The sequence below is a fragment of the Penicillium verhagenii genome (assembly GCF_028828195.1).
Source record: "Penicillium verhagenii strain IBT 33310 chromosome Unknown utg000008l_segment0_segment0, whole genome shotgun sequence".
NCBI lineage: Eukaryota > Fungi > Ascomycota > Eurotiomycetes > Eurotiales > Aspergillaceae > Penicillium > Penicillium verhagenii.
Window position 1 is genome coordinate 1830459 of NW_026643172.1, and position 26749 is coordinate 1857207.

General features: G+C 49.7%; 13 protein-coding genes across 13 annotated transcripts; 7 read left to right on the forward strand and 6 right to left on the reverse strand.

Moving 5' to 3' along the window:
- Positions 1-416: 416 nt before the first annotated feature.
- Positions 417-1860, reverse strand: N7466_008672 (ribose phosphate diphosphokinase subunit PRS5; the record flags this gene model as incomplete). Its single annotated transcript, XM_057168061.1, has 3 exons — positions 417-473; positions 526-849; positions 934-1860. The coding sequence occupies 3 exons, from the start codon at positions 1858-1860 to the stop codon at positions 417-419; spliced, it is 1308 nt and encodes a 435-aa protein (XP_057018692.1).
- A 782-nt stretch (positions 1861-2642) lies between these two features.
- On the reverse strand, positions 2643-3382 carry N7466_008673 (ubiquitin-like protein HUB1; the record flags this gene model as incomplete). The annotated part of the gene is made up of 3 exons (XM_057168062.1): positions 2643-2664; positions 2734-2872; positions 2941-3382. The coding sequence occupies 3 exons, from the start codon at positions 3380-3382 to the stop codon at positions 2643-2645; spliced, it is 603 nt and encodes a 200-aa protein (XP_057018693.1).
- Positions 3383-3661: 279 nt separating this feature from the next.
- On the forward strand, positions 3662-4401 carry N7466_008674 (PIG-H family GPI synthesis protein; the record flags this gene model as incomplete). Its single annotated transcript, XM_057168063.1, has 3 exons — positions 3662-3995; positions 4064-4266; positions 4324-4401. 3 exons carry the CDS (start codon positions 3662-3664, stop codon positions 4399-4401), a joined length of 615 nt encoding a protein of 204 aa, XP_057018694.1.
- Positions 4402-4491: 90 nt separating this feature from the next.
- Positions 4492-6333, reverse strand: N7466_008675 (pseudouridine synthase DEG1; the record flags this gene model as incomplete). The annotated part of the gene is made up of 1 exon (XM_057168064.1): positions 4492-6333. The coding sequence occupies one exon, from the start codon at positions 6331-6333 to the stop codon at positions 4492-4494; it is 1842 nt and encodes a 613-aa protein (XP_057018695.1).
- A 578-nt stretch (positions 6334-6911) lies between these two features.
- Positions 6912-7801, forward strand: N7466_008676 (uncharacterized protein; the record flags this gene model as incomplete). The annotated part of the gene is made up of 4 exons (XM_057168065.1): positions 6912-7003; positions 7148-7391; positions 7466-7585; positions 7640-7801. The coding sequence occupies 4 exons, from the start codon at positions 6912-6914 to the stop codon at positions 7799-7801; spliced, it is 618 nt and encodes a 205-aa protein (XP_057018696.1).
- An 816-nt stretch (positions 7802-8617) lies between these two features.
- On the reverse strand, positions 8618-9698 carry rps0 (40S ribosomal protein uS2; the record flags this gene model as incomplete). Its single annotated transcript, XM_057168066.1, has 2 exons — positions 9454-9698; positions 8618-9368 (listed from the first exon to the last, which is right to left on the reverse strand). The coding sequence occupies exons 1-2, from the start codon at positions 9621-9623 to the stop codon at positions 8618-8620; spliced, it is 921 nt and encodes a 306-aa protein (XP_057018697.1). The 5' UTR covers positions 9624-9698.
- Positions 9699-9945: 247 nt separating this feature from the next.
- N7466_008678 (mitochondrial 37S ribosomal protein uS15m) lies at positions 9946-10928 on the forward strand (the record flags this gene model as incomplete). The annotated part of the gene is made up of 2 exons (XM_057168067.1): positions 9946-9991; positions 10078-10928. The coding sequence occupies 2 exons, from the start codon at positions 9946-9948 to the stop codon at positions 10926-10928; spliced, it is 897 nt and encodes a 298-aa protein (XP_057018698.1).
- A 734-nt stretch (positions 10929-11662) lies between these two features.
- N7466_008679 (uncharacterized protein) lies at positions 11663-14217 on the forward strand (the record flags this gene model as incomplete). Its single annotated transcript, XM_057168068.1, has 2 exons — positions 11663-11845; positions 11944-14217. 2 exons carry the CDS (start codon positions 11663-11665, stop codon positions 14215-14217), a joined length of 2457 nt encoding a protein of 818 aa, XP_057018699.1.
- Positions 14218-15789: 1572 nt separating this feature from the next.
- On the reverse strand, positions 15790-16920 carry N7466_008680 (diacylglycerol/polyprenol kinase family protein; the record flags this gene model as incomplete). Its single annotated transcript, XM_057168069.1, has 1 exon — positions 15790-16920. The coding sequence occupies one exon, from the start codon at positions 16918-16920 to the stop codon at positions 15790-15792; it is 1131 nt and encodes a 376-aa protein (XP_057018700.1).
- Positions 16921-17350: 430 nt separating this feature from the next.
- Positions 17351-19376, forward strand: spb4 (ATP-dependent RNA helicase SPB4; the record flags this gene model as incomplete). Its single annotated transcript, XM_057168070.1, has 3 exons — positions 17351-17634; positions 17691-18200; positions 18260-19376. 3 exons carry the CDS (start codon positions 17351-17353, stop codon positions 19374-19376), a joined length of 1911 nt encoding a protein of 636 aa, XP_057018701.1.
- A 1117-nt stretch (positions 19377-20493) lies between these two features.
- Positions 20494-23131, reverse strand: N7466_008682 (crossover junction endodeoxyribonuclease; the record flags this gene model as incomplete). The annotated part of the gene is made up of 2 exons (XM_057168071.1): positions 20494-22948; positions 23118-23131. 2 exons carry the CDS (start codon positions 23129-23131, stop codon positions 20494-20496), a joined length of 2469 nt encoding a protein of 822 aa, XP_057018702.1.
- Positions 23132-23548: 417 nt separating this feature from the next.
- Positions 23549-25135, forward strand: N7466_008683 (putative actin-related protein RO7; the record flags this gene model as incomplete). The annotated part of the gene is made up of 1 exon (XM_057168072.1): positions 23549-25135. The coding sequence occupies one exon, from the start codon at positions 23549-23551 to the stop codon at positions 25133-25135; it is 1587 nt and encodes a 528-aa protein (XP_057018703.1).
- Positions 25136-25651: 516 nt separating this feature from the next.
- N7466_008684 (enoyl-CoA hydratase/isomerase family protein) lies at positions 25652-26566 on the forward strand (the record flags this gene model as incomplete). Its single annotated transcript, XM_057168073.1, has 4 exons — positions 25652-25861; positions 25924-25983; positions 26037-26389; positions 26455-26566. 4 exons carry the CDS (start codon positions 25652-25654, stop codon positions 26564-26566), a joined length of 735 nt encoding a protein of 244 aa, XP_057018704.1.
- Between the last annotated feature and the right edge of the window lie 183 nt (positions 26567-26749).

A 26749-nucleotide genomic window follows, 5' to 3' on the forward strand; every position in this document is an offset into this window, starting at 1 on the left:
CCATGCATACATGTGCATGCAGAAAGAAATAAGACAAGTCACATAAACCGTATTTTTTGATTTCATCATATGTGCAAGACGGCAATAGCCAAAATCAATAGCTAGGCAAACATAAAGGTCAAATAGAACAAACCAAGCCCGAGCAGCAAGACAAGACCAATCATTTGAATACAACGCTGTCTCGGGCAAGACTACATTCAAAATTGACCAGGGATTCTATATAGATTCAAGGATGGTGCAAATGATACCAGTTGACCGGAGAATGATAACCAAAAAAAAAACGTCTTCACATCAGCAACGCCAGGTAGATCGACTCATATTCATTTAAAATGCCAAATTTGGCATATCAATCCAGCCATGAATTTTTTTGATATTTGCAATTTTCCAAATAGGAGAGAGACAAAAGATGCTGGCAATCAATCATACTGGAACAAGACACTAATACTCTCACCGTGGTGGACGCGGCGGATGGCCTGCATTGAGCGGTCAGCAAGGCCCGGGCGCAATTAGACAAATAGCACTTACCTCGGCGAAAACGTGGCCAACCTCTAGGACCTCCAGCTTCGGGCATCGGCGCAGGTGATCGTTCTGCTCCACACTGTTGGTCACCACCACCTTATCAAGGGCGCTGGCGTTGATGCGCTCGATAGCATCACCGCTGAGAATACCGTGGGTGACCAGGGCATAGACCTTGGAAGCGCCCTCTGTCTTCAGGAGCTTGGCTGCCCGGGTGATTGTGTTAGAGGTATCCGCCAAGTCGTCGATCAGGATAGCTATCCGGTCGCGGACGTCGCCGACCAACATCATGGTGGCATTCTGGCGGTCTGTGATCTTTGTGGGGCGGCGCTCCTGCAGGGGTTGTCAGAACTTGAAGATCCAAGGCGGCAAACTAGAATGAAAAATGTTAGGGGAAAAAACAAGAATGGATCTGACCTTGTGGATGAGAGCGAATTCCATTCCCATCTGGTCAGCAATGGCTGTCGCACGCTTGGCGCCACCAGCGTCAGGGCTGACGATGACGGCCTGCTTGAAATTGGGGATGTTGCGCTGAATGTAGCTCTTCAGGAGAGGACGTCCATAGAGGTTGTCCACGGGAATGTCAAAGAATCCCTGGTACTGAGGGTCGTGCAAATCCATAGTAATGATGTGATCAGCACCAGCGCAGGTCAGCAGGTCAGCTACCAGAGTGCCTGCTTGTGCAACCCACTGCTTGTAGCCAGGGCGAGGCTGGAAGGCATTGATCTTTGAAGCAGCGGAAGAGTTACTGGTAGATTCTTCAAGGGCCGCACTGTTAGCCAGGGATTTGAGGGAGTCGTTGGTATCACTCCGGGGAAGTGGAGTACCGGATGCAGGACGACGCTTCACTGGGCTTCCATTGTGCTCTTCGATCTGAGCTTTGGCAAGGCTCTTCTGGAGGCTATCAATGCCATTCATCAGACCCAGGCCCTCGGGCTTACCGGGGCCTGGGGTGGGAGGAGTGCTTTCGAAAGTGTAGCCGCTGGTAGATTTGTTCGGGACCGAGGACTTGACGAGAGGCGCTCCAGCCTTGTCGTATGGAATATCACTTTGGCGGGAGTAGGGGAAGAGAGGAAGGACAGCGGTCACCCGGCGGGCCGATGCGGTCTTACAGGCGGAGATAGTAATGAGGAGCTCAAGCAGGTGGTCGTTGACTTTACCACCTCCGGACTGGATGATGTAGACGTCCTTTCCACGGACGGACTCCTGGATCTCCACACGAGTCTCACCCACAGCGAACTTGGACAGCAGCACCTCCGCCGGAGGGAGGCCCAGTACACTGCAAATGGTCTCGGTCAACTGCGGGTGGGATGTACCCCCGATGACGACCAGGTTGCGAACCATGTTGTTTGATGAGGTTTGTTTGGGATCGAAAGAGATATTGGGAGAAAACGGGAGGAAGGAGTTGGTTGTGGAGGAGATCGAGGAATCTGGAGAGGCGGAAAATCTGCGGAGAGGCGAGATCGGTTCAGAAAAGGGCAAACGAGCAAATGCAAAGTGAATTCAAGAGTGGAGAGTCAAGCGACTACCTCATTTCGCAGAGATTTGGAGGTCGAAAATTAGCCCGGACAATGGCCCGGAAGAAAAAAACCGAATTGAAGCTCGTGTGAGTCCCGCGATAGAAAAAAGCCTCTTTTGGAGAGTGGAACGGAGTCTTGGTCTCGGGTTGGCTGGAGAGTGGCTGGCCTCAGGCATCCAGGCGTCAATAACGGCCGAAACAGGAATAGGGCGGGCACATTCATCATAGTAATGCATTTAGCCCCGCAGGAGGCCAACTTCGAACAGAAACGGCCGGAAAAACGCAAAAAAAAAAAAAGCTCGTTGGAAGGAGAGACGCCAGCAAATGGTCAGCAACCCAAAAAAATATCGGGTAAAACCGCTTTACAGCAACTTCCATTTTTTCGCCGGTAAGATACAAAACGGTCGATGCAAAAAAGGGAGAGAGAAACAGAAGTCCCTAGTTCATAGCAGGAAAACATAAAAAGAATGAAAACAGCATAAGAAATCCATTCGTGCACGCTCCCATGATCCATAAAAAAAAACATCGTTGATAGATTGATATGAAAAACACCGACCAGTTGAAAAGATAAAACCCATCCCGCTGAGAGTACATGAGAATAACGATTCTAGTCTCCTGTTCCAACCTCCCTATATAATGGGTTAGTATACGGGTTATAATAGAAGTTGGTAGGGAGATCGGGTAGTAAGTAAGCTCACAAGTCAAGTTGTACCCCATTGCTCACTCCATAGTCCTCCAGCGTCAGTTGGTCCTTGAAAGGACGTTCGCCTTGACGTTTCAATAGAATTTCATGTGGTTCTCGACCGATACGAGCAGCGACCTGGGCTTTGAAGAGCTCTAGATAGATAGGAATGAGGTTAATACAGATTCGTCAAGCAAGCTTAGTAGAGCGGGTAAAAACGTACTGATCGGATCAGAGGCCAGGCAGGGAATCTCAGCTTTGGTACCCAAGCGATCATTGACATAGACAATGATCATTGGCTCTGATGACTGTGGCAGAACTGGCTTCTTCTTCTTTTTCTCCTTCTTATCCTTATCTTTCTTCTCCACGCGATCTTGATCTTCTCGTGGTGTATTACGATCCTCCCGCGGTGCATCACGATCGTCCCGTCGTCGGTCACGGTCTTGGTCTTGATTGCGGTCTCTGTAGCGGTCATTATCACGGTCTCGGCGTGGGGATCTTGGTCGTTCGTCTCGGTCTCGGTATCCGCGGTCTAACCTGCGCTCTTCTCCGCGGGTATCGTCGTCGCGACGCTTCTCCTTCCATCGAAAGCCCCCGGATTTCTTGGGACGGGATCGATCACCATCCCGCCGGTTCGGGGACCGACTTCTGGATCTATCACCCATGATGGATGGGTAAAAAGAAATAAAGAAGAGGGTTGATGTCCTACAGTCCGGTCGCGATCACAACGGAATGAGCTGAGAGTCGATCGCTGTAGCGTCACGTGATCTAAATACGGGGGTGTGCAGTACGCTAGTCTATATTTGGCTTAGTGTGTGAATTGCGGACTTGAGCTTCTGCCCCGTGAATTGTTGATAACAATCTTGTTAATATCTTAGAACCTATTGCGAATACCTTAAAGTACCTTGGCTCTTTACACCGTATTGCGAACTCCTTGGCTCACAATGCCTGGTCGACTCCGAGTCCAACGGCCTTCTCCGACAACCGTTAGCTTCACGGTATCAAATGCGCCGCAACGCTCCAATTCCCCCGCGAAGATACTCTTCGGTTTCCAGATCCTACTGAGAACTATTCTGTTCTTTTGCGTGATAATTGTTGGGCTAGCACGATTACGACACTTCTCATTCCAAGCCGATGGTGGATCAATACCATGGCCGGCTATGTGGGCGAGCCCTCTCGGGTCTCATGTATGCCAGCTAGTGGACGCATACAACCCGTGGGCCATGGCGGTAATAGGTACTTTGGTGGTCTATGGAGTCTTCAGGAGAGGGTATACAGGTATGAACCACTCACTTGTCGATGTGCTCTTCGTCATCTTCTTGCGCGCCAGCTGATTGTTTATATAGAGGAATCGCTTCTGGTTATTCGAGGGTTCGGCATCCAAACCTCCACATCGTCCTCTACCTATCTTTCATCGGCCGCAACAAGATTTATTCCTACAACCCAAATTCAAGACATTGTCATCCACGAAGCTTTCAAGGGCTTTGAAGTCCGCTTTTATCTGGCTGTTATTGTGGAGGGTGAGCCGGACGTCTTGGTGGTCTTTCCGGTAAATTGTATCCTTCCTGGCACTGTTATTACGCTAACTCATTATCCCAATCATTAGCATCTACTACCGAAGCGGGAGATCTTAGAGGAAGTCTGGAGAGGCTCTCGCCGTTGTCTCTATGATGCAAAATCTTGATTTATAAAATGCATAGCAGTATGTAAAGTCAATGGGTTTTACACACCATGGGACCGATGTAAGTATGTAGTATGCTATACTCTATATCCTTCATGCTTCCTCTTTCTTGTTTTCGGCTTCTTTCTGAAGCGCCAGTTTTCGCTGCTTGCCTGCTAGCCACTTGGCATTTTGAACTTCGACGGTCGCCGTCCTTTCCTTTTCCCAGACCGGCTGGTATCTTCCTCCAACGCGAACGTGGTTATCCCCAAGCCAGACCTTTGCGCCTCTGCTGTTCTTTTTGCCTGTTCCATTCTTGCCTTCCATGTTCTTTATAACACTCAGATCACCCTGGCTAACAGTCAGGTCCAGCAGTGCACCGGCCAAGATCTCATCAATCTTGCGCTGTCTCCAAACCGACCACAGCCCGTCAATAACACCCTTCATGCCAAACTTGCTATCGCCTTTAGCACTTCGAGATCTGTTAAGCCGTTCATCACCGGCATATACCCAGTTGAGAGCATCCTCGCGACTTCCAGAGCTCTCGTCTGGGAAGATTGTATCCCACAGAACTAGGGGTGCATCGGAGGCCATCTCATATGACGGTTTGCGTGGGTTCTCCTTCACATCTAGTAGCTTAGGCACAATTGATGGAGACTCGAGCCCTTGTCCGACTAGGAAAAGGATTGCCACCATGTGCCGGACCTGATGCCACAGGAATGCAGATCCATGCAGAGTGAAAGTGTAGACTTGAGGTGTGGTTCCTAGAGGCGCCTCCGAGGACAGCATGTCCACGTCAGATACAGAGCCTTCTCGCTGCTGGAACCCGGCCTGGCCAACATAGCCCAAGGGATTACTCTTCGGGTTCACGAACTCAATGTCGGCTCGGTGAATTTTGCGTTGGAAATTCTCGATCTGCTTGCTGGTATCCAGTTTGCAGAAGTTTCGGAAGTCATGAGTTCCTTCAAAGTATTTCGCTGCTTCGCGCATAGCTTCAATGTCCAGCCATCCCTCGCGGTTGGTGGCACGGGGTCCGTTGCTATCTTTCTCAAATCCAAAGGGGCCTGGAGTGGGCGAGAACGCAGGCTGGGTAAAGAAATACCGGTACCGGCGCTCACGGCAGGAGAAACGGGCATCAAAACCAGGAGGGGGATTGGGACAATAAGCCAGTACCCGAATATCTTCGGGTAAAACCCTGTTCAGGACTTGTATATAGTTTATTTCATCGGCGACATCATCCCAATCCTGATCAGCGGCTGTCTCCTCGACCTGCATCCCATCACTCTCCTCGTTTGTGGCGGTTGTAGGCTTCGGCTTGGGTCGCAAACTACGAACCCGAATGCCAATAACTTGTCCAAAAGCGCTGACGCCACGGTCAGTTCTCCCGGCCTTGGAGTATTCACATCCATCCCAGAAGATGGAGTAGGGCCGCACCACTCTCGGCCCACCGCCACTTGGCTCGTCTGCAGGAGAACTAGTCTGAGGAAGAATCAACTTCGTACGTCGCAAAGCCTTCCACAGAACTTCCTCAATTGTAGGCAGCGGTGTAACATTGCCATTGGTGTGCTCAAGTCCATTGTATTGTTGACCCAGATAAGCAAACTTCAGAGCAATAAACCTGGTGGTGTATTTCGAACCGTCAAATTCTCGCTCTGCCTTCGAGGCGCGGTGAATGCCAGGTTTGTGTGTGATGTCTGTGTCCGGCGAGTGAAGTCGCTTCTTCTTCGAGGCATGCTCATCGGTACCGTTTTCGAGAAGTGGGATCGCAGGCTCGTGAACATCGCTGGGGATCGGGGTTGCCGGGGGTGCAGGGTGTTTTCCGGTCGGCGCTGTATACTGTGTTGTCTGGGAGTTGAGTTGACGCTCAAGTTCACTTATGCGCTCAATAAGGCTGGTGTTGCTCCAGGTTGTATAGTCAGGGCCGTGTCCCTCTTCGCTCTGGGCCGTCGCCGTCATTTTTTGCGATGAAGATTCGTAGTACCCGCGGATAAATCGCGCTTGGGGTTGGAAAGATGATTTTTGAGACCAGCGCGGTGGTGAGAGTCTGTTTGGTCGTCTCCACATGCCCTTGAGGCAATTGGAGGTCAGCTTGGCTCACTTGAGGGTGATGGTGGTGGTGGGGTGATCGCAACTTGGAAATTTGGACTCGAGGAATCTTTGGTATTTTTTGTAATGCGGTATGTACTGTACTGTAATGCAATACAGAAGTCTCTTGTAGTGTTGACTTTCCGCTAGTATCTTTGTGTACTGCCCGTATCGAGATACTTAATCAGGCCAGAATACTATTGAATGTTTAAGGTGTAGGTGTTAGCAATATTAGTGAAATGGTCGGGTTTGCCAGACTTGCTGGACGTGCATGTGGAAATTGATCAGGGGGAGGAAGCACGGGGAAGATTTGTGAATGTATATCTCGGTGTAGATCCATCAACTCCACACCTGGGCAGCCAACCTTATCTTCTTCAGCGCCGTTTCCAACTAGGCCGCTTTACATACCACTTACCCATGATCACCAGAAAAAAGAATAGAACAGCAATATGTCGGAGGTAGTATCATACCCAGAGACCGACTCAACAGTTACTCTCTTACTTCTAGGCGACGCGGGCTGCGGAAAGTCCATATTCTTATCGTGAGATTGAACCTCCTCTTTGATTCTTGAATCTTCACTCTTACGTGTGTTCTGGTATCGTACTGTGTAATCAGCAAAAACCCGGGGCTTACTGAAAAGTGGTTTTCAAAGCGCATGAAATGCCTGTAACTGATAATTCTGCAGTCGTTTAAAGAGTGGCAAGAAGCCAACGCCATCTCAACCAGCCACTGCACCAGATTGCTCACTACAGACCCTACGGGATAGCGACCAACCCTTCACTTATGATATCCGCTTCTCTAAAAGAGCTTTTACCCTGGAAGTCTATGATACATCCTGTCCCAACCAGCACTGGTCGACTCTTAGGCCTGATCTTGTCGTTATAGCCTTTGATATCTCAAACCGGGAGACACTTACAGGACTTAAAGAGGTGAAATTTGCTTTCTTGAGATAGTAACTCTCTGCTTACTAGTAGTTAACAAAAGCTGACCTCTTGTCACACAGTGGCGAAACGATATATCAAGATACTTTCAACATGGTCGTGGAGACCGTATCCCCGTGATGATGCTTGGCTTGAAGAGAGACCTGAGGAAGGAAGGCGAGGGGATTATATACCCACAAGAAGTGTGTGAGATACACCCAAATTGGTATTATACAGTTAGCTCATTGATCTTCTAGGCCTACCGTATTGCCCAGGAATTGCGCTGTGATAGATATGCAGAATGTTCGGCTGTGACGGGTGAGCTGCTGGCAGAGACATTTGAAGACATTGCCAGGCTTGCAGGAATGTCGACTACAGAAAAAGGTGGACAAACAGCGGGAGGGTGTAATATTTTATGAGCCTAATACTTAGAATAGTATATGATTTGACTATCCACTGTTAGTCTTGTTCATGTCGAGCACAGTTTCAACCTTGGTTCCCGATAAATGGGGACCATTCTAGCAACTAGCTGCGACGCCCGGCTCCTAGTGAGTCGTTTCAAGGCTGATTGATATCTAGACAACTATTATCAATTTACAGGACCTACTAGTATGTGGATCACCTAGCAGTAGGTGTTCCGGAGCATACAAATCCAATCTACAAATTTACGCAATCAAGATGGACAACAATACCAAGCACAATCCTCTTCCAATTACTAGGATACAAACAGGGAGAAACCAAGGTAACGATTAAGTCCACCTTGTAGATTGACAGCACAGGGCTTTCCCCCAGTTGTAGAACACAACTGGATATCTTTCCCTCATAAAGCGCCAGGTCAATGATTGACGTCGCTATTCCTCCCCGATGCAAAAACAAGAAAATAAAAAAAAGGGTGCTGGTAAAATGAGACCACTGATGCAAAAGGATTAGAGGGTTCCCGGCGAAAAGCTCGTTTTTGTTCTGCTGTTTTTCAGTTTCTTTTTGGTTTGTTTTTTGGGACACTGGACAGAAACTAGGATAGACAAGTCAAGGGACTTTGCGGGAGACGGTGTATTTTTTTCCATTTGTCAATGGATTTCGTAGGTGAAAGAACAAAAAAGAGAACTCCTCATCTCTCCTGTGCCCCGACGGACACGGGAACTATCCCAATCAACCCGGATCACCACGGCTTTTTTGGGTTCTTGAGATCATACTTCCACCCTTTCAACGGCTATCCTTGTCACTGTGAAGTGAATTTACCACTTGGCCTCGGGGGTGGCGGTGGCAGCAGCAGCCTGGGTAGACTCAGCGGCCCACTCGGTGGGCTGCTGGGTGGAGCTGGCAGCCCAGTCAGCACCGTCAGCCTCCCAGCTGGTGGCACCGACAGCGGCGGTGGCAGCAGAGAAGGCAGTACCGGGGACACCGGCACCGGGGGCGTTCACGTCCCAGTTGTCACCGGCGAAGCCAGACTCAACGGCACCAGCGCCAATCTCCTCAGCACCGGGGGCCTTGGCCTCATCGGCAACCTCCTTGTTCTCCTCGGCCTCGGGGTCGCGGTAGAAGTACAGGTCAACAACGCTGTCCCACTCGGTCTCGCGAGTAGCGAGGGTACCGCGGAGACGGAGGACCTCACGGGCGAGCATCCACCAGATGAGACCGATGGAGTGACGACCCTTGTTGTTGGTGGGGATGGCGACATCAACGAAGTCGGTGGGGGAGTCAGTGTCGCAGAGGGCAATGACGGGGATGTTGACGTAGCTGGCCTCCTTGATAGCCTGGGCGTCGGTGCGGGGGTCGGTGACGATGATCAGGCGGGGCTCCTTGAAAGAGCGGGTGATGTAGTTGGTGAAGTTACCGGGGGTGAAACGACCGGCAATGGCGGTGGCACCGGTGTGGTGGGCGAACTTCAGGACAGCACGCTGGCCGTAGGGACGAGCGGAGATGACACAGACATCGGCGGGGTTGTCGATGGCGGCGATGATACGGGCAGCCAGGACGATCTTCTCCCTGTTCGTTGCGCGCAAATATTAGACATGCCATTCATTTCTGCTTTCCATCTTCCAAAGTTTATCCTGAATTCTCTTGTGCATACCAGGTCTTGCCAATGTTGATGACATTGACTCCGTCGGGACGAGTCTTCCACAGGTAGGGCTCCATGTGAACCTGCAAGTTCTTGGAACCCAGGTGAGCCTGAGCAGCCAGGAGCATCTCAATGTCCTGGGGGGTAGGGTTGAAAACCGGGGGGAGCTGGGAGGGGGCCATGTTGGGCGATTGATGTATTGACGGACTGGAGATATCAATCGTCTGGCTCTTGTCGTGGTGATGGAGGGAAAAGATTGAAGCCAAATCGCGCCTCACTCTCGGGAGAATTTCGCTTGACGGTTGTGAGCTTAGGGCTAGGGCTAGTGTCTTATTTGGGAAGCAACTGTGATTACATAAATTCTTGCCTGAGGCATTAAAGACTACACCCAAAAGTAGCTTAGCGTATGTCGGTCGGGCCGAGTGATTTTCCAGACCAGAAGATCGATGCGAAGAACTTCGCAAGCCGCCGACGGGGGTTATTGATAAGTACTAGATCACCACCATGCCGCCGCGATTCTCAGCTCAGCCTTCTTGGAAGGCATTGACTGGTATGTCACCGTTTTCTACTACGACTTCTTCTTAACAGTCGAGTCGTTATTGCTTTGCCCCAATGCTAATACTCTTTTCTAAGCAGGTACACTTTACAGGCAGAGCCCGGTTGCTGTTCCGTCCAATGCATCCCACGTCACTGTGAGGGCAGCATCTACCAAAGCGCCAACACAGAAAAGAACAGATTTCTTTAGGGCCGCACAGGCTCGTCAGCGAAAGGCTGCCAACCTCTCCCGACAAAAGCTTCTTCAGGAGGAGCGGGAAGCCTCGCTTGGTGACCCCGTGGAGAGCCAACCCACGCCTTTCATCCAAGATATCCAAGAAATCTCTTCTTCGGCACCTAGCACCGGTATCAACTACTATTTGAAAGCCGACGACCTCAAAAGCGCGTTGCAATTCTCCAAGGACCTGTCCGAGCCCCTTCAGAACCCGAACCGTGATACAGCAGACCCCCAAGCCGAAAAGGAAGCATTGGAAAAGCACCAGGATTCCCATCGCAATGCAGAGGAGGCTATCCAGCGCATTGTGGATCTCAACAATGGAAACAGCAAAGATCGGATGCGGTTGAACATACAGAAGTGCATCGAAGAGTTTGGGCGACACAGCACTGATGCTGTACTACCACCGAAGCCTGCCAGCGTGCCACACCAATCGGCTCCAATTCACGCAGAGAAGGCCCCTCGTGTTGGTATCGACACAGGCTCTCCCGAGGTTCAGGCCGCGATTTTGACAATCAAGATCATGAATCTTTCTCGGCACTTGCAGACTGCCAATAAGGACAAGCACAACAAGCGCAACTTGCAGTTATTGGTCCACAAGCGGCAAAAGCTTCTCCGTTATGTCCGACAGAAGGAGCGCGGTGGTCCCCGATGGCAGAACCTGATGGAGAAACTCGGTCTGTCTGAAGCTTCATGGAAGGGAGAGATTGCTCTGTAGGAGTTTTTGGGACAATGGGGATGTATTACATTAAAAAATCTCGGCCCACCTTTTCTTGGATTGAGCATCAGCGTGTTTCTTTAGATTGAGTGGATTTGTCCTGGGGATTTAGTGGGTTCACTGTCTGGACTTGGATCTCCAGAACTTCTGTGTAAGAGTGACTGGTATCATCTGTACAAATAGCATTATTTCTTTCCTATCTTATATCTGATTGTGTTCTAAGCCAAATGCTTCTTCTCTCAGAGAGAATTTTGTTTTGACGTTCTTTCACATGGCAAATCTCCAAGTTTTAAAACAGCTTGGGATACTGTACTATACAGCTTTGTAGCTTTCTATGTATGTAGAGTGCAGAATTTGGTGCCTGAGGTGTTAATATATGGGGTTGACCGCCCAGGAGTAATTTTCGGACGTCCAGTTCGCGCTTTCCGAACCAGGCAAGAAAAAGATCGAAGAAAAGTGAGGCTCTTTCCTTGAATGTTTGAATCTAGAGTTCACTTTCTCAAAAGGGACGGGATTTTGTCGCGTAGGTAACGAAGCTGTCACGTCCACACAACTACGCGCTCATAAACAACTTTCTTTTCCTCCCCTTGACTTCTCTTCTTCCTTTACCTTCCCCACACTCCGAACCACTTTTCAACATAACACCACCCCTTCATTCCTTGTTGTCATTTCGGAATTATTGTCTCGGTGTCCCTTTTTTACTTTCTGCTATTTCTGATCGTGTACCCGCCGTCATGGTGCGCACTCGTTCCCAACCTCTTTCCCCAGGGGGATATCACTCCCTGGACCAACTTCCTCCTCGTCGCCGTGCGACGCGCAGTGCGTCCGCAGAACCCAAACCTGCAGAGTCCAAACCTTCAGAGCCCAAGCCCACAATGACTCGCAAGACTCGTGGTAAGAGTACCACCACTAAGAAGGTAAACAAACAATCCCTTCCCCATATATTGCCGCTTCCATGTACAGGAAATCACTGCTACAAGAGAGGAATACCCAACTAACTTGATATGTTCAACAGACCGCTCGCAAAAGCTCGAAGGCGGCCAAATCTAAAACACCCGATTCCCCGTTACCCCCATCAACCGAGACTGATCAGGCGAAAGTGCTTGCTGTGGACACTGCTGATCAGCAAGACGTTGGTACCGAAGTCCAGATGGCCCAAAGCGTCACTGACACCCCCACTCGGCAACCTCTCTCTGAACTCCAAAACCGAGTTCTAGGTCCGCAGCAGGCGACTCCTATCATGCGCCGTCGGCCCCGTATCCCCTACTCCACTATCACTACCCGCCGCCGAAACAATGCCGATGGCCGTGTGGTTCACACCCTGTTCCAGCTCGAGGGTCTTGTCAACCAGTCAGCTGAGGCCACTGCTACAGAACACGCTGGCGCTTCTCAGGAAGGGCCTCTGTCGATTGTCGAGGCTCCTGCTACCCCGGAACCGGCGGTCCCTTCAACCCCAAAGTCCGCCCCTGCGCCAAGTACTGATGCCTCTCCCAGCTGGTCGCGAAGGATCTTTAGCAAGGTATCCTCAAGATTTTCCTTCATTCGTGGGCGAAGTAGCCCCCAAAAACCTGAAGAGTCTATGGATGTTGAACCTACCGTGGTAAGCACTGACGCGATTGACACCACCGCCCCCAAGCCCCACGAGACGGATGTGAGCGCGCAGGCTTTGCCCGTGGGCACTCCTATGAAGATGAATGCGGCAAATACGATGACGACACCGGTGGCTGTAGCCAATACACCCCGCAGTGCCCGTAAACTACTCACCCCACGACCACCCCCCATCAATTACACTGTTAGTTTCGGCTCGGGCGGTAAATTCAGCAAAGAGACACTCGAGAAGTGCTATGCACGGAGTAGGAATCTTCAACCGCCAACGCCTGTCAACGCAGTCCCGGAGGAGCCATCCTCAGAGCAGGCAAAGAAGCGCAAGCGCTTGTCTCCCGAGTCCATTCCGAACCCGCCTGGATGCAGTTACGGACTGCACGATGACTATTTCACGTTTGATTCTGACGACGAGGTTTGGGCGGCTCAAGAGAAGTTTATGCGAGACGCAGAGGCTGCCGCTGCAAAGGCCGCGGAACTGAAGGATGAACAAGCTGATCAACCCCCTCCCAAAAAACAACGCGTGGCTGAGGAGACAACTCAGCAGCGTCGCCGACATATCCTCCACTCAGAAACACCCCGCAAGACCCAAAATCGTCCTGGATACAATCCAAACCGTGAAAACCGATTGTACGAACCTACTGCTTTATCTCCCATTGAGTCGAGTGATTTCCTCTCGGAAGGCGAGCAAGGACCCCGTATCACCCAAACTCGCCCCAATTGGAACACGGCCCCGTCAAAAAAACCCACGAACAAACATGGCACCTTCCAGACTCCCGGATGGGAGTCATCCTCCGACTCTGACGATTATCCTTCTTCTGGCCCCCGGGTTCAATCACCGCAAACCCTCAATGGTATCAACACTCCCGATGTTACCAATACTCCCAATGGTATCAACACTCCCAATGGTATCAACACTCCCAATGGTATCAACACTCCCAATGGTATCAACACTCCCAATGGTATCAACACTCCCAATGGTATCAACACTCCCAATGGTATCAACACGCCCGATGGTATCAACACGCCCGATGATACCAGTACACCCAAAGGTGTCAACACTCCAAATGGTATGTTTATGCAGCTCATGCCTTCCTCTCCAGACGACTTCTACTCGGTTCCGTTGCCGGCCCCAAGAATCATTAGGAATCCGAATCCACATGGAACGTTTCAGACCCCATACTCTGATTCATCCTCGGACGAAGACGACAACTCATCCCCCAATATCGCAAGAGCTAACCCAAGAAATGAAGAAGAAATAAGGACCCCTCCCCGAGTCGACGATACTCCCAAGTCCGATGACCCCTCTCCCCTCACCCGAATTCGCAATAAGGCCCAGCAGTTCAAACCTAAAACCCCCAGCCGCCTTCGCGAGGCTTCTCGCTTTTCTCTCGGCAGCACGAATATCCCTTCCCCGGACGTCGAACCAATCTCAGTTGACGGGTCTTCTTACTTATTCCCAGGCACCCCTGGCGATAAGACCGACGATTATCTACCTGGTCAACAAGACATCCCTGAAATTGATCCTAACTGGATCCTAAAAATCTGCCCAGAAGGGGACTTCGGGCACTTACCATGGCCATATCTAAGCGGTACCTCTATTCACAATCCCAACATTGCTTGGGATACCCCCAAGATGGAGACAGCAGTTCAACACTGGGCCCAGGAGTACCGATCAAAAGTCTGATGAGCATGACCGCGTCTTCGGTCTCTGTTTTTATTAATGTACCCATACCATCTTCTCAAGGCAAAAGTTTTCACAATTATGGAAATCTGTATCTATTACTGTACATACTCATCAAAGACATACTGATCTCCAATTAAAGAGTCCTGTTACACCTGAGACAGCCTAACCTTGGCGTGTTTGACAATTTTCTCAATCTACTTACGGGACACATGCAAGATCTACTTTTCATACAAAGTCCCAAAGCGTCAACCATAGTACTAGTACACATGTAACCAAAGCTTTTAAGTCTCGAGGTCAAACTTGAAGCCACTGGTAGTTACCTTCTAGTACATTGTACCTACTAGTAGAAATTCATCAAAGACCTGCGGATGGAGTTTTTGCTCCCGACAATTGTCGTAAAGTTCAAAGTTGAAACATTCCATTTCCCAAGATAAAAAGTTTGTACATACTAGTGACTGTTCATAAAAAAAGACATCATTTCTTATTGATCACAACGTCTACTGGTTTCCCAACTTCAGGATTCAAGAATTCGAGGAAAACCGGGAACTTTACCCAAAATGGAAACCCTGACTTTGTACAGAGAGTAATGGCTTTTTCTGATCATGCCATATAGGAGGGGTTAAGGGACCAAAACTTTGCCTAAATCCTCGTCCAGTCTTGGTGATAGGCTGTTGCGTAAAGCAAGTAGATAGACATGTCTTATGTAAATGATCTCGATAGCCGTTTGGGCAACATTATAATGAACTTTCATCTTGGAACTCCAGGCAACGAGAGCTAGGCCACCGCAAACATAGCATTGTCTCGAATGTCGGTGACGACATTGAACCCATTTTTTTGATCGACTGGGCTGAATACGCCTTGTCATTCGGGTTTCGACAAAAGGCCAATGTGCCTGAAGATTTCCTTCATGGTCAAGGCCCGTGTGTTGGAGTTAAGTTATCGCCCTCACTATCCATGAACTTGCGAGCGGTGCTGATTTTGGATTGGTGACTCCGCAGTCAAAGCAACGAACACTGACTGTAGACCGGTAGGCAGAAAACTTGGAGCACTGTCATCTAGTGAATGATGATTAAAAAACAGCCTTGATAGAGATATGTGCGCCCATTACTTGGTGATACTTACTTATCGATGCTTCAGTACAAATTAGAGCCTCACGGATCTTGAAGGAGGAACTATACAAGGCGAGTAATAGTTGTATTAACATTTGAGCATATCCACTTTTTCAGGTGTAACCCACATATGTGGATAGGTGTGGACCTCGAGAGTGGGTATACCGACATACAGGTTGTAGTACTTGCCATGGTTGAAGATTGATGTAGTTTGTACGTTTCAAGTCTAGCAAATTAGCTACGAAAACTAAAAAGGAAACATTCCCTAAATCTTGCAATGTCCATATCAGCAGGAACATCAAAGACGTGCCTTATCTAAACCAGAAAACAAATGCGATGCAATGCCATGCCCGAGAAGAAAACACGGAGTCATCTAGACATCATTAAAATAACAAAACACGAGAAGAGATGTGTATCTGGAGGTGCTGTACGCAAAGCAAAATAAAAAAAGTGCAGTATATGTCTAGCCAAAGACCTTTAGGAATCCCCAGAGCCCAAGTCCACTCAACACCGGGATAGTGAAGTTGTCATCCCAGCTCCAGAGATCAATGAACTCGCTACCGGCAGCGACGAAGCCAGAGACAACGCTCATCACGCCAAGGGCCAAAGGGCCAGTTATAACCGCGGATGAAGTCTCAACAGCATCCCATCCGACCAGGCTTCGAATACAATCTGGAAGCAAATTCAGGCGGCCTGTAAACATGAACGAACCTTCCGGGTCATTGGGGAATGCACCCATGTAGGGAACAAACCAACCCCAGAAAGCAGCGGCGGTGATAACACCAACCAGCCAGGCGGCTGCGGTGCCAGCCAGACTCTTGCCCTGTCGCAGACGGGGGGTGTAGCGGCCGTACATGCGACCAAATGTGGAGGCTGCGGTATCGCACCAACTGAGAAGAAGGACACCCATGACACCGACATCCTTAGGGAAGAAACGGAGGACGACATATGCACCGAGCAAATACCAGATCACACCGTTATAGCCAGAGACCTCGGTCTCGCGCATAAGCGCGCCCACGCAACGAATATAAATCTTATTGACCTTCTCCGAACGATGCCGCACAATGTCGGTCACTGCAATGGGTACCAAAAAAGAGAAAAGTACGGGTGTTATCTGCAATGTCTGGATACCTCGGCTGTACAGATGAAGTGTCAGGAATCCAATCGATACGTGGAGGACTTTGCGTGGGATTTCATGGCGATGAATGAAACTGCGGTATCGGGAATGCAAAGGAATCAGACCGAGCGGTGATGGTGACCTCGACAGGTCACGTAATGCGTCCGAAACTTTCGATGTGGGTGATAGGAACCCATTGGATGCGCTGCCATTGGTCGCTGGTGGTGATGCTGGCATTTTGGGGTTGGACCTCCGAGGCGGCCGACGTTGTCGAGCAGAACTCCTTGAGGGTGTCTCCTCGGGAATCTCATCGGGAGGGCTTCGGCTTTGTCTTGAGCCAGGTCCATCCTGTTGTCGGCGCGATGCAGATCGCGTTACCGGCGCAAAATACCCATCACGTGCTTCTGATCTATCGGAGAGAGAAGGCGACGGTGAGATGACTCGTGTCTCCGGTACTCTACTAGGGGTGGACGACATGTCGGATGCTTGGACTGCAAAAGGCGGGAGTGCTCGAGGCCAAATAAGGCCAGTGAAAGAACGCGCACCGGTATTTGTGCTGTCGCAGGCGAGACTACCGTAAGGTACCAATGGTCTTGCTAACAACTCAATGATGGGCGATTGTTTCAAGTGAGAGTACTTTATGAACTATTGTAAGTATGCTTGTAGACACAAATATCGGGCACCACACATAGAAAGTGTGTTGGAAATGCAACAGGAGCTGAAATGTCAACCTGAGTTAGGCAATGTTAGACCAAATGGGAAAAGTAGATCGAGATCCGCCCAAAGCCGCCTCTCATCACGTGGAGATAACTAATCGATAAGAGACCGGGGCAACTTTTTTTCTTTTTGCGATTTGCGATCATAGAGAAGCAATCAAAAGAACAGCCTTGGCTTCAAGTGATTGATCATGGCACCTAAACCGCCCTCGTCCTCAAGATCATGGGATGGTCTCAACCCAAAGCTATCAGAATGGGCATTGGAAGCCGTGTCCTCCATGGGCTTTACTCGAATGACCCCGGTCCAAGCCTCCGCAATCCCTCTGTTTATGGCGCATAAGGATGTGGTCGTGGAAGCAGTTACAGGCAGTGGAAAGACACTGTCATTCTTGATTCCCGTCATGGAGAAACTCCTGCGCATTGATCAACCCCTCAAGAAGCATCATGTTGGTGCTATCATCATCTCCCCAACAAGGTAATTCGAGTTGCATATGCTACTTATACATCCTTGTCGCTAATCCTAATGTGCAGAGAATTGGCCACGCAAATTTACCAAGTCCTCCTTTCGCTACTGGAATTTCACCCGCCATCCGCTGCAGCGATCCACCCCCCGGAAGGTGACGCCCCACGCCCCAAGATCTCTGCCTCTACCTTGAAAGTCGTTCCACAACTTCTTTTGGGCGGTACAACCTCGCCCGCTGAAGACCTCAGTGCTTTCCTCAAACGGTCACCAAATGTCTTAATCGCTACCCCAGGAAGACTGCTGGAGCTTCTTTCTTCTTCCCCGCATGTGCACTGTCCACAGTCCTCGTTCGAAATGCTCGTGCTCGATGAAGCCGATAGGCTTTTGGATCTTGGATTCAAAGATGATCTTCAACGGATTTTGCGTTACCTCCCTAAACAACGGAGAACTGGATTGTTCAGTGCCAGTATTAGTGAAGCCGTGGATCAGATTGTCCGCGTCGGACTTCGGAATCCTGTCAAGATTGCTGTCAAGGTCAAAGGAGGCGGCGGAGCTGAGGATAAGCGTACTCCTGCCAGGTATGTCTTTGATCAAGTACTATCATCATTTCGAAAAAGCAATACTAATTTTTGGACAGTCTGCAGATGACCTATCTCACAACCCCCCCAGCTCATAAATTTTCCGTGCTCAAGCATATTTTGACAACCGTTCAACCAACACCCCAAAAGACTATCTTCTTTGTATCAACATGCTCTAGTGTGGACTACCTGGCTGCTATTTTACCTATCATACTGGGAGACGACTTCCTCCTGGTCCCACTCCATGGCAAACACGCTGCTAATGTCCGTCAAAAGAACTTCACTCGCTTCACCACCACCACAACTCCCTCGATTCTCCTCACTACCGATGTCGCTGCCCGTGGTCTTGATATTCCATCTGTGGACTTAGTTGTTCAGATTGACCCCCCCTCAGACCCCAAAACTTTCATCCACCGATGTGGTCGAGCAGGTCGTGCTGGACGGAGAGGTCTTAGTATCGTCCTCCTGCACCCCGGGCGGGAGGAAGATTATGTCTCATTCTTGGAAGTACGGAAGACACCAGTCGCTCCATATAACCTTACAACCCCTAGCTCCGATGTGGATGCCGCAGTGGCCACACAGTCTGTTCGGGCGGTGCTCCTCAAGGACCGCGCTCTCCACGACAAGGCCCAAAAGGCTTTCGTCAGCTGGCTCCGCAGTTACAGCAAGCACCAAGCCAGCAGTATCTTCCGCGTGACAGATCTCGACTGGGAATCTTTGGGCAAGGCGTGGGGACTTCTTCGTTTACCCAAAATGCCAGAGGCTCGCAGCTTCACTGGAGATCGGACATTGGGTGTCAGTGTTGACTGGGACAACTATGCCTACAAAGATAAGCAACACGAGAAGCAGCGCAAGCAGGCCGCGCTGGAGCCCAGGGAAGAAAAGAAGGGCCACCATGACTCAAAGAAACGGCCTGCAACCGAGAGTGCGGCCTGGAGTCAAAACCAAGAACTCAAAGAGAAGAAGCTCAAGCGGAGAGAGCTCAAGCAGACCCGCAAGGAGAATGAAAGATGGGAATTATTGCCCGAGGAAGAGAAGCAAAAGTCCCGCGAGACAAAACAAATGGTGGAGGCAATTCGGATGGAGAATGAACATAAGCGACTATTGCAGATCGCCGCGAAGAAAGCAGAAGCTGCAGGAAAAGTGGTTGATGGTGATTTCGAAGGCTTCGATTAGATATTATATTCAGCATAAAACGGCGTATATTCTACAGGCTATCGCGCTTGACAAAATACAAAACCTTCATCAAGCCAAAATTAGTGCAATATGTAAACATCAACTCTTCCCGGGGTCAGTGGACAAAGTGAAGCAAAAGTCGAGCAAAAGTCGAGCAAGTGGCAAAGCAACGAAAAACAGGTACAGGTACATGGTGTATGACAACAAAGAACGTGAAAAGACTTATCCATGATTGGTCTTAACATAAATCAGCACGAAAACCAGAACAAAGGGACAGCGGAGATGTTGGATCAAATCAAAAAGTGCAAGAATGGGTAACAAAACCAGGTGTAAGGAACGGAGTCCCGTCAGGCCGTGTCCCCTGCCCAAGTATAAACTCAAGCTGATCAGTTCTTGGGCCTCCAGACATCCAAGAGAACAACCAAGAAGACCACAGATTCATGAGCTCCAGGGCGAACCCAGAGCCTCGATTCCAGGAACCTTCAAAGTATCATCCCAGGAGACGGCTGCCACCAGTAAAGACCTTCACGGTAAGTCATCAGTCAGGAGTGAGGAGTATTCAGCCATCGGAGCCACGCAGACAAACCCACGGTCGTTAATCCCCTTCCAGAAAGCCCTTGAATTCAAAAGTAGGTCAGCTTGCAATCCTAGGAATGAAGCTGAGGCCTGCAGATGAAGTTCCAACAGTAGGCGAAGCTAGTGGCTAGAGATTCCAGAGTCCAGTGGGAGCGCAAGGAAAGAAAGAAGAAGAGGAAAGGAAAGAGAAGGAGGAAAGTATGGTGTTTATAGTTTGGAGTTCACGTACAATTGGGAATACTGGTCATCCCCCGAGCGTGTCACTGCATGAGATGAGCTTACTATGGCTTACATTAATATCTGGAGTCTTTGTTGCTATTATTTCCCAAGAGCTTGCTGATCTTATTAGTAACGATGTATAAGATTTAGTATGGTCATCAAAATTTCATTATCATGTCCTGCTCGCAGGCTCCCATCCTCGTCTCTGAATTAAATCGATAGTATGTACGCACGCTTGATATGCTTGTACCACTCCCAACGCCGAATCCCTAGTTCACAGAGAAAATGCAATATTAAACGGGTATAATGCTAGTGCAGATAATCAAGTCATATCAATGACACACACGCGTGAGATACATTGCGTTTTGTCTCTTCTTCGACTGCGCTTTGCACCTTCGCTCGTAGACTCCGGGTCTGGATCGTAAAACGACCAGAAGCCATTCTCTGTATAGAGGTTCTCAACATGAGTGGGCGTTTGTCTAGGATCTGGTGTCGGCTTCTTCTCTTTTGACTTATTCACTCGCTTCTTGTCATCTTTCAGGCAGGAAGCTGCACCCAGCGGCGTGGCCGTAACTGGGATACGTTTGTCCTCGCGATTAATTGACAATGATAGAGAGCTCACACCTTTCTCCAGGCATTCAATGTTGCCAGAGTCTTCTGTGACAGGCGGGCATTTGACCGATTTTGTGGGCCTGCGGCGAGCGGTTTTTTTTACTGGGGAGATTGCCAGGTTCTGTCTGACAACATCTGGAGATGACTCCAAAGCTTCGTCGGCCGAGATCGAGTAACTCATTTTCAGTCCCTTTGGCATCGGATGTTGGGACGAAACAATCGTCTCCTCAGTAAGTGAAACTATGGATGCATCCACAAGTTCCACTTCTCCAGCGGATGAGACCACTGCGCGAGATGGGTTTGAAATTTGACCTGCCATAGGATGACGCTTGACTCCTGGCAGTGAAGGTGCAGTACATAAAGAGGAAAATGAGCTGATAAGGTCGTCAAGCTCTTGGGAGGCGTAACGCACTCGACTGGAAGCTTGATTCTGAGGGTACATGCTTGGAGAAGAATCCGAATCAAGGTCAATAATGCCCTCGAACGAAGGTGGGTGTCGGAAACCAGGAGAAGGTTCCTTTGCTGTCGACTGAGATGAAGCGGCTTCTAATAAGTGCGCCTTGTTATATGACGACAGCTCTGATTTCTCCTTCGTGAGCATTCCATATTTGAGAATGCTTCCATGCTTCATTCCCGGATCTATGGGGCCTTTCTTCTTGGGCCCAGCACGTTTGGTGGCAGGTTTCTTTGGTGCCGCTTTCTTGGCTTTCTTGGCCTCTTCTGCAGCCGCCTTCGCAGCTTGTTCCTTCTCCCATGCAGTGACAGCATCAGCAGCACCGAGCTTGGCAACTGTCTCAAATATCCAGACTTTCTCAATGGCGAAGATATCATATCTTTTTTTGGGTCGAGACTTCGAAGGTGTCGCCGGGGGTCCCTCATTAGCAACCTCTAGGTCATCTTCTTCATCCCCTTCGAGAATTTCTTGGGCAGGTGCTGCCTCCAGTGGTGGATTCGGCTCCTCAGCAAGAAGATCAATACCAACAACATCAATAGGGAGCATATCCATTTGCAGTTCAGTCGTACCATCCGTGCCAAAATTTGCGCGGGTTTTGTACACTTTCTGCATCCATGGTGCATCACAATCCGGTGCCAATGTGCCTTGTGATAGGCCTGACAAAGGCCGCTGAAGGCGAAGTTTGTAAGATATCAGGGGCTCCGCCAGGAGCTTGATCACCTTCCTTGCGCCCGAGCGAAAATTCCATTCAAAATTGTCAGCAGCAAATCTTCTGATTGCGAGAGGGTCAATTTCGCGATCCCAGGCGTGCCTTAGATTGAGTCTTAATGTAGCCATTTCTTGATCTGTGGAGACTTTTGGTTCCGCGTAATACTCTAAGATCGTGCGGTCAGGGAAAGTGTCGGGAATGCGAACAGCCTTGTGCTTAGTCGTGAAATAGCCACTCTCGTTTTCCTCCAATTCATATTGAAGGCGATCACGCCATTCGCCGAGGCGCGTGTCTATATTGGGGGAATGCGACGCAAGTTCTTCAAGTAAAGCTTCGCCGAAGTGAGCTTTGGCGATCTCTGCCGCCAATCCAGGTCCACACTTTAGAACACCACCGGGAAGATAATCCCCGCCACTAAGCATAGCAAACAAAATCATGCCTGCTCGACTTAGAGGCACATTGGACTCGTGGTCGTCATTCCCCAGGTGATAGCATGTTACGTGGGTCGATGCGGCTGTTCCAGTTCCACTCTCTTTCGAGAAGTTCATTATGGTGCGGGTCGATCCAAACATGAGCGCGTCAACGTCGTTGCTCATAACCGCGTCGACGATTCCCGCTTGCTGCAATCTCGCGCATTCGGCTTCCGCTTCACCAGGGGCCTCATGCCAGGGGAACCGGAATCGCTCAATAAGCTCTTTAGAGCGCTGAATGATTGGAGCATTGCCATAACTACGCGGAGACACCGCCTTTCCCCTCTTGAAGGGAGGTTTCTGGCGCCCGTCGTAGACAAAGAGGGGATGTACTGGCAACGCCAAAAGCTTCAAAAGTCGGAAAAAAAGTGTGCGCAATTCGGGATTCTTTCCACCGCGACTGGCTTGAACCTGGAAGAGCCAGATTGAAATATCGACTGCCACTCGAATGGGTCTAGCTGTTCGCTCCAAATGGGTGACAGCTAATTTTGACAGAGAGATCCGCTCTCCCTTGCCGATGGCGTGGATGAGCCTATCGCGCGTTAGTAAATGACATGGGTTTGAAAAACAAAAACAAAAAAAACAACAAGTCAATGCTGTTTTGGTGGCGTTGCTGGGGACTTTTGAATGTCCCCGTTCTCGCTGGACTAAAGTATACGTAGAATGACTTGCATGGGAAAGGGAACCGAAAGGAGACGTACCCTGGGATACCCATCCTGCCGGTATTGGTATCGACAGCGGCTGAATCTTAGAAATTCGAATATGAACTTGAAGCCATGTGGTATCGGTAAAGAGGAAAGTGATTGTTGACGGAGTAAATAAACCACGGCCCGATGTAGATCCGTTGAACTTTAGATACAAACGCGTCGCTTCCCTCAGTCTGCAACCAATTGGAGCTTCCTGTCACTCTTGATCATTCCGTTCAAACTCCACTACAATACTCTCTTTAAATTCAAAATTTACAATTCCAATGACGCTGTAGACACAGCACCGCGCCTGAAGCGGGTCCTTGCCGGAGCTTTTTGTTGCTCCGAGGGGCAACTACAATCACTCTCCAACACGCACACGATTCCGAGCCACGCGACACAGCATTTACCAGACGCCACATACTAATAAAACGAAAACCACGGATATGTCTGCCCCATCAAGTCTTCGCCAAAGCCAGGCTGCGCGACCAGATTCCCCTCATACCCCCCAACAACCACTCCGCTCCGGCAATACTTCCTTCGCCAGCAACACATCACCGGGCTCATCCTTTCGCAACGAAGACGACGCGATTGTATTTGAGATTGGTGCGCGATGGCTACGAGCTGGATTTGAGGGCAGCAGCTCCCCGGTCTGTGTGGTGGGATTCGGGCCCGAGGAATCGAGGAGAGCGGGAGACTATCGGGGGTGGATTGAGGGCGGTTCTGGAGTACGACTAGCAGCGCAACCCGTCGATGCCGAAGATTGGACTCGAGAATACGAATTGTGGAGGCTGGACCTGCGACAAACCGACCTTGGGTTGGTAGAGGACAAAATTGAACGCGCCTTCCGTGAAACATACAACCAATACCTCTTGACCGACGCAGGCACATCTCGCCTGGTCTTGGTTCTGCCCTCTCTCATGCCCCATCCGTTACTTTCGTCGCTGCTTTCGACCTTGTTTAGCCGCTGGCGCTTCCCCAGTATTACGCTCCTACCGAGTGCGCCCATGTCAGCGACCGCTGCGGGATTGCGGTCTGCCCTGGTGGTAGACATTGGCTGGGCGGAAACCATAATCACAGGTCTCTATGAATACAGAGAGGTCACCACAAAAAGAAGCACAAGGGCAATGAAAGGCGTGCTACAAGAATTCGGCAGGCTTCTTACTGGGTTGACTCCCAGGATTGAGCAGGACAATACTCCCACAGACGGCATCTCTGTAGGATTCAAATATTGTGAGGAAATTGTCTGCCGACTTGCTTGGTGCAAGGAGCGGGCTCAGAATGAGACTGAAGAGCTCTTTAACCAGACCGTTTCAATACCTTCACCAACGAACCCAGAACAGGAGTTCATTGACGTGCCATTTTACCGCCTCTCAGAGCCCGTCGAGAAGGCGCTCTTTGCCCCGGATGTGCCAGAGAGTGAATTGGACGACGAGGAGAAACCTCTTCCACTTCTTGTTTACAAAGCTCTGCTCGCACTCCCGCCGGATGCGCGTGGAACATGCATGTCACGTATCACTTTTGTGGGTGGCGGAGCTCGAATCCCTGGCTTGCGGCAGCGGATCTTAAAGGATGTTTCACGCTTGATTGACCAACACGGATGGAGTCCCATTCGAGGAAAAGTCATTGAACGGCAACGCCAGCGATTGGAAGAACTACGAATTTCATCTTCAATTAATGGCGAGAACCAGCCAGTTCCAAAGGATGGAGGGTCCTCGCCCAAAGACGAAAAACCGGACCCATCTAGAGATGAACCTGAAGTTGATTTCGTGGAACAAAAGCTGCGCCGCCAGAACAAAGACACACCCGTTCCTGTTCAAGGAATTCTACGGGAGATTGATTCCCTGGGAGCCTGGGCTGGAGCTAGCTTGACGACTAGCCTGAAGATCCGTGGAATGGTGGAGATCGAGCGTGAAAAATTCCTGCAGCATGGGCTTGCTGGTGGTACGCGAGACTCAGAACCTACACCTGATCGTCGATCGGGCCTGAGAGCAGGCGATCGTTCCAGTTGGACCTTGGCAGGATGGGCATGATACTGTAAATTTACTACTTCTGGCACATAATACTAGATACCCGTTTGGCATATAACCGATGATTCGGCTCCGCAAGCTAGCTTTCCTAGGCAAATTCAAGTGCTGTAGAGAATTGTTCACTTCTCTGACTTATGGTCAATGCACTGTTTCTTGTCCACAGGTTCGTTCATTGGGACCACTCTTGACGATCTCTAGTTCGGGAATTCCAAAGAACAACGGCAATCAACTTGATACAATTGATAGTCATATGCATCTGCTTTCAATTCTGACCCATCTCCATGGCATACTAAGTATTCAAAGCACTTGATTTTTTTGCTGACAGTCGGCAGTCGGCATTTCGGTAACCAATTCAAGTGGCCATGTGGGGTTTGGGCGATCCGGGGTGCGGGGGAGACTGTAACCTGTAGGGGAGCTTTGAAGGCACGGTTCAATGTTATATTTTGAACATTGAGCAGTAAACAAGTCCAGTGACACCATATTCACTTTCTAACACTGAGCTCACAAGCAACAAGGAAAATGGCAGATATACCTACATTTCGCAATCTCTCCATAGAGAGGCGTGGAAATGTATTCATTCTGACTATGCAAAAGCCACCCGAGAACCGACTCAACTCTTGGTATTGTCAGGAAATGATTCGAGCTTTTCGCACCATCGAAAAACTTCTGGGAACGGACTCAGAGGGCGCAGTCATCACAAGAGGCAATGATGCCAAGTTCTGGTGTACTGTATGTACACCATACATGACCTCAAAAATCAAGGATATAATAGCTAAATTGGTATTCTCTAGGGACTGGAGCTAGATGAATCTGACGGGAATCCATTTGCAAACACAGACGGATTCTATCCTGTAAGCGACAAGACTGTGAATGGTTAGTGCAGTCTCATACTGACAAGTGATAGCTTATCCATACGATTCTCGACTTCCCTTTCCCGACCATTGCGTTAATAACAGGTCACACATTTGGCGGCGCATGTCCCTTGGCTCTGGCCCACGACTACCGCATAATGAATTCCAAGAGGGGCTTTTTCTCAATGCCCCCTGTCAACCTGGGCCTGCACTTTGAGGGAATCGGATCCCTCCCTAGATTGAAGTTACGTCCTCAGGTTGCACGCAAAATGCTTTTGGAAGCGCACAAGTGGACAGCGCAAGAAGCTCTTGAGGATGGCATTGTAGATGTCATTGCTGAGCCAGAGCGTATGCTAGAGGAAGCACTGGAACTTGCGGCGAAGTGGGCGCCAAAGGCCAAGATGGGGTGAGTTAGACCGGTCTGGATGCATCTATACCTTGAGCCTCTTTTAGCTGACTTGATGTGATTAGGGTTTATGCTTTGTTACGACATGAGCTCTGGGGCGAGGCTATCAAGAAGTTTCAGCGAATTAGTTATGTGCATAGTCGAATCACATCGGCTCCTGCTAAGGCTAAGATTTGATTAGATCCTTTATTGTTTAGCAAAGCTCACCAGTAGCCATGTGGGGTCCCTTGACGAGGTATTTGTTTGTCAGACTGGAAATATTTGCCGTTATTTCCACTCTTTCCCGGGTAGAAGTCCTAGCATCTGACATAAACCTTGAAAATATTATTGTCTACCTTTGTTACCCAACTTTGCAACAAC